This window comes from Phalangium opilio, unplaced genomic scaffold (genome assembly GCF_054372755.1).
Source record: "Phalangium opilio isolate 3A_F unplaced genomic scaffold, DU_Popi_V2 ptg000246l_1, whole genome shotgun sequence".
Taxonomy (NCBI): Eukaryota; Metazoa; Arthropoda; class Arachnida; order Opiliones; family Phalangiidae; genus Phalangium; species Phalangium opilio.
In genome coordinates, this window is record NW_028324225.1 from 2,303,587 (window position 1) to 2,309,224 (window position 5,638).

The window sequence follows — 5,638 nt, forward strand, 5'->3', positions numbered from 1 at the left end:
GGATGGAGATCTATCTGCCAATAGCCGCTCTTTAAGTCCAGTGCTGTGATGAACTTCGGGGCACCCATTTTTCCTAATAGTTCTTCTACTCGCGGAAGCGGATACGAATCTTTCACGGTCACTTTATTTAAAGCGCGATAGTCTACGCAGAAACGTATCTTTCCGCATTTCTGGTGGACAAGTACCACAGGCGACGCGTAAGGACTAACGGATGGCTTCACGATTCCGTCGCGGATCATTTCGTGAAGATGGTCCTCAATTATCCGTTTTTTCTCGTCACTAACACGATACGCGCGTTGACTAACGGGAACATCGGTGGTAGTGTGTATCTCGTGATATACTAAGTTAGTGCGTCCCGCTTTTTCCGAAAATAGTTTTGGAAATCGTAATAAGAGAGTTTTTAAGTCTTCCTTCGGTTTAGGACTCAGTGTAGGCGACGCGACAGCTTGTTCAATATCCTCGATAATCTGAGGTGTTGGAGTCTTTAACCCAGGGAGATTAAGTACGAATGGAAACGTTGTTCCGTCAATCTGACAAGTTTTTGTACCAAAGTCCAAAACGGCATGATATTTATACAGGAAATTTTTTCCCAAAATAAAATCGTTTGGTAGTGAGGGAACTACGTGAAATTCCTGCTTTAGTTTCAACTGTCCTAAGCGGAAGTCTATTCGCTCGCGTCCCTTCGTGAAGGTATAACGTCCATCACCTAACACTATACATTGAGTCTCTTCTTCTTCCGGAAGTACCAAGTCTGGTTTTAAAGTTCTGACTAAATTACGCCACTGATATAAGCTGATAAAACATGCATCAGCGCCTGAATCTAGTCTAGTCGCGAAAGTCCCATGCGAATATACGGCATCTATGGCCACGGGAGGATCAACCTCACAGCGACGCACATCCATAGAGCCAATTTCCATAGGGGGCTTTACTTTCTTCGCGCGGCGGGAAGACGATCACCTTTTGGTCCTCCCGCTTTCGCGTTTCCCGAAACGTGCTGCGGCGCGACTTCTTGTTTGCTCGGACAGGCGGTAGCATAATGCCCTAAGAATCCGCACTTACAGCATTCTACGCGACTTAAATCGTTTTGCTCTGGTGTAGGTCTATTGGAAATTCTTGCGTTTGGTATCGCAACCTTTGATGTCGCACCTCCCCCCGGCGGTTTTGTTAAAACCGCGGCGGTGGGAGAATTTCTTCTCCCACTGGATTACGCGGGGTAGACTTTGCACTGTCTCTAGGATACAATGTGCTAGAAGGGGTCGCCCGTAAAATTTCTTCTGTTACGCGGCCCTTTTCTATCAAGCTGCGCATTGTCCTTATGCTGTCGTGAAAGACATGGATGCGTATTTCGGGGAGGATATTTCGCTTGCAAATACCGACCAGTTCAGAGTCAGTATACGGAACGCGTAGGTTCTGATTCATCGCGGTGATATTCGCGATGTACGCGTCAAAAGACACACTGTCGGATTGTTTAAATTGCGCTATTTCTAGGCGAGGGATTCCTCCGCTCGTACCGAAAAAAAATAGTCTCTAAACGCGCCTTTTGCTGTACGCCACGTAAGTACTTGATTAGGCCTATTCATGTCTCTAAACCAGATTATTGCACGGCCCCTTAATATTTGGGGTAGAAGCGCGATAATGTCATTTCCAGTCATGCTGTGGTATTCAGCGAATACCGTCTAAGTCCGAAAGAATTTCGGCGCGCTTTCACCTTCAACACCACTAAATATTAAGTGAGGGGGTGGTTTTGGCCTATTTTTGGCAGCTGGTCTAGTGCCTACATTCGCTAATGTAGTAGCTAGGGTTTGAACAGTTTGTAGCCAAACATTGGCCGCTGCACCTTGCGGTAGCGGCGGCGGAGGAAGGATTCCTCCTGCCGCTTGTCTTTGTCCATGGGTAGGACTAGCACCAAGGCTTGGAGGAGGAGTGTTCCTCCTCGGGGGAGTATAGGATCCCGGTAACTGCGCGTTAATCGCGGCGATTAAAGCCTGCGGATCGGCGGGATTCATGACGCGACAGTTAATGAGTTCAAGCAATGACACAAGTAATGTTCACAATAACGCGTTTAAGCACAAATGGTAATGTTAGTCTTAACGAGTCCTGGCAAGCTCGCCATTTTATGTAACCGTAAAATTTGAAAGTAGGAAAGGGGGCCTAATTTCACGGCTCACTAAGAAATTAAATAAAACTAGCAATTGAAGAAGTTTCCAGGTTACCCGTTTAAAGGACTTATTGTCCATGACTAAAACATATTTACCAAATAATCCATTTTGAAGGAAAACACCGTGGTAATCGAGATAATACTTTTTATTGAACCAAAAACAAAAACACGTCTTAAATTTAACATTATACAAAATTTAGTATAAAAAATATAAATTGAGTAAAGCAGACGACGCGGTTTTTTCCCGGGAAGGAGGTTCTGGCTGTGAACGGTTACAATATTACACTTTCAAGTCTCTACTTTCAAAATATAAAGTGTTTAATATAATTTAACCAAAGTTTCTATTTTTAAAATCCATTGGAAAATCAGTTTCGATATATAAATCAATTTGTCTTATCAGCTTGTTCGGATGTTTTATGACATCACTATGACATTGAGGAAAAAAGCGCGGGAAACCTATACGCGCGAGCGCGATGTATACGCGTCTCGAGCTCTGTCCATGCTTTAAAAGCGGAGAGAGTGGCACCATCTCGCGTATGTAACGTCAAAAACAAGAAAACGTTGTAGCCTTTCTTAAAAAGTGGGTTTTAAATAATTTCATATGAAGCATTTTCAAATGCATATTGTCAAATAACTAGAAATCGGAGAATTAAAAGCTTGATATTTTTGAATTCACAGTAATTAATTCCATCTTTTGCTTTATAAATCAGAGGTTTTTCAAACGAAGCTTCTCATACCCTTTAAAAGATAAGAAATTTTAAAAAGATACATTAATCCAACATGAACTACCGTTTTCGAGGAGTAAAATATTTTGGGTACTTCACAGGTATCGGATTCATCTTCACTATTATCGAAGGTCTGAACTGCCATTTTCGTTGGATAAAATAAAGTGAATATTTCACGAATTTCAGATTCATCTTCACTATTATCAGAGATTGATTTTTGGGAAGATAAGATATAGAAATAAATTTTTTATGCTTGATGATGTTTCAACAGTAGTCTAAAACACACCTTGAACTGAATTTGCTTGCAATAAATCAAATGTGTTTGGGGCATTTTCCATCGATTTAGGACGCGTAATCGAGGCATTTTCCATCGAGTCAATTCTTTTAGGACGCGTATACGAGGCATTTTCCATAGAGCCAATACCTTTAGGACGCGTATCCGAGTCATTTCCCATCGAGGCAATTGTGTCAACCACCGTACGATTTGTAGTTGAGTCACTCTCCACAGTTTTATTTATTTCTACAGCGTTCGAAGGTCTTGGCCTATTTGGTAAATTAAGTTGTCTTTCGATGCCTAGGCTCATACGGGAAAACGCTATTGGTGGTAAATTAAATGCTCTTGCAAAGCTGAGCCCCTCACGTGAAAGCGCTATTTGGCTTGTAGTTACTTGTTGCCGAGGCACCATTTCAATTGTGTTGGTATCCCTTGAAAAATGTGTTGTTGTGTCTCTAGCACGGTGTTGCGCCAAATCTCGTGTTTGGTTATCCCTTGAAGAATGTGTTGTGTTTCCAAAGCGATGTTGAGCCAACTCTCGTGTTTGGTTTTCCCTTGAAGAATGTGTTGTGTTTCTAGCACTATGGTGTGATAAATCTCGCGCTCGGTTATCCCTCGACGAATATGTTGTGTTTCTAGCACTATGGTACGATAAATCTCGCGCTCGGTTATCCCTCGACGAATATGTTGCGTTTCTAGCACTATGGTGTGATAAATCTCGCGCTCGGTTATCCCTCGACGAAAATGTTGCGTTTCTAGCGCTGATTCGTGCCATATCTTGATTTGACCTTCGTCTTTGATGGTCCATTGCAGATGTTTGATTGTCAGTTGAAACATGGGTTGTTGTGATTGTGGAAGGGTGTACTAAAGGAGAATATTGTTGTCGTCTAACTTGGAGTTGGATGCTTGAAGGCGCTTTTGCGCTATGCGTGGAAATTTTCTTGAAACAGCAGTTAAACAAAATAAACAGAATTTCTCAGAGGGTAAATTAATTTTAACTTTACTCTCATTGAGTAAAACCGAAACATTTAATGGCTCTAGCATTTTAAAGCCAACTGTTATTGGGTGTTTTGTAGATAGTGAAACTATAATCGGTATTTTAATCTCCTCTGAATATTCATAAACACTTATATTAATAGTTGTTGCACCAAAAATTTCATCTCCAAAATATTCAGTAGAGTCAAAGAGATACATATAACGAAGTAGTTGTCCATCTAAATGCCAAGAAACATATGTACCGTTCTCAGCTGTATGTTGCATGCAGCAGAGCTAAATCGGAAAATGGACTGTAGATAGTTGGCGATTTGAAGGACCCCAATCCACCAAAGGAAACTAATGTTGTTGTGTTGGAAATGAAACGCCTGAAAGAAACACTACACTATATCTTCTCAATGTTCAGTCTCTCAATCTACATTTAAAAGATAATGTTTCAGATAAGAAACTTATGCAATCAGGGACATAGCCCTTTTTCAATAACCTTGGACCATAGAGTAAGATAATTTATTTTTCCAGGCTTTAGCCCTTTTTCAATAACCTTGGACCATAGAGTAAGATAATTTATTTTGCCAGGCTTTAGAGAACTCCCTGGTATTTATCTACCAAATGATGTACAAAGAAAGGCCTTTTGTACTTCAATTTATGTCAAAGACACTGTAGAGATTACAAAAATCGAAAAATATATTGCGGTACTAACATGAAACTAGCACCTTGAGTGCTTATGGATAGATCCTACAGTTTCAGGCGAAACCATATCCACTCTTGCTGTTTATAGTTCGCCAAAAATTAACTTGGCAAATCTACTTGATGGACTCTCAATTTTTCTTGGGAAGTTTTACAATGATGAAAAACCTACTGTTATTCTTGGCGATTTCAATGTTGACTTCCTCGACAAATCTTCTGTTCCAACTAAAAGATTACTTGAATTTTTATCAGATAACAGATTTTTACCTTTATCTGGATTAAATAACCTTGAATCAACAAATTACAACACTCAACTGGATTTGGCATTGGCAAATATCAAATTAATTCAAATTTTCGAAGCGTCTTATAAAGAAACTTATTATTCTTACAATAAAGCTATCTGCATTTTTATGAAAACGTAAAACTTATGGGATCTCTGTCTGTGAAATATTTTCATCTTTTTAACTTTGTCTAAATAAATTTTCATCATCAACCATCAAAATGGAAATTTTTTAGTCTATATAAATATTTCTTGTAATATCAATGTTTTAAAAAATCTGCTTTAGTGGTTCGACCAAAATATTCCTCTAGTATTTTTACCTCATGCTCCCTTTTTTAGCCCCTATTGTTTCACTTCTTTATTATCTTACATATCCCGCACGAGTGTTTATTCTGCCGGAGCAGCTTGTTATTTTATCAGCTATTAACGTTTTTCTGTCCATTTTATTCTCCTAATTGTAAATATTTGAGAGAAAAGAAAGGGAAAACGCTTATTATTTTTAAAATGATATACATATACTT

At 39.6% G+C, this 5,638-nt stretch overlaps 1 protein-coding gene across 1 annotated transcript; it reads right to left on the reverse strand.

Moving 5' to 3' along the window:
- Positions 1 to 2,854: 2,854 nt before the first annotated feature.
- Positions 2,855 to 3,660, reverse strand: LOC149611332 (uncharacterized). Its single transcript, XM_089858513.1, has 2 exons — positions 3,170 to 3,660; positions 2,855 to 3,080 (listed from the first exon to the last, which is right to left on the reverse strand). The coding sequence occupies exons 1-2, from the start codon at positions 3,567 to 3,569 to the stop codon at positions 2,944 to 2,946; spliced, it is 537 nt and encodes a 178-aa protein (XP_089714639.1). The 5' UTR covers positions 3,570 to 3,660; the 3' UTR covers positions 2,855 to 2,943.
- Positions 3,661 to 5,638: the final 1,978 nt, after the last annotated feature.

Excerpts from the sequence above, each read along its gene's own strand:
- LOC149611332 (XM_089858513.1), bottom strand. The coding sequence starts at position 3,569 with ATGGTGCCTCGGCAACAAGTAACTACAAGCCAAATAGCGCTTTCACGT. Across the intron at positions 3,081-3,169 it reads GCAAGCAAATTCAGTTCAAG|TGAAGATGAATCTGAAATTC; the intron begins GTGTGTTTTAGA and ends CTCTGATAATAG.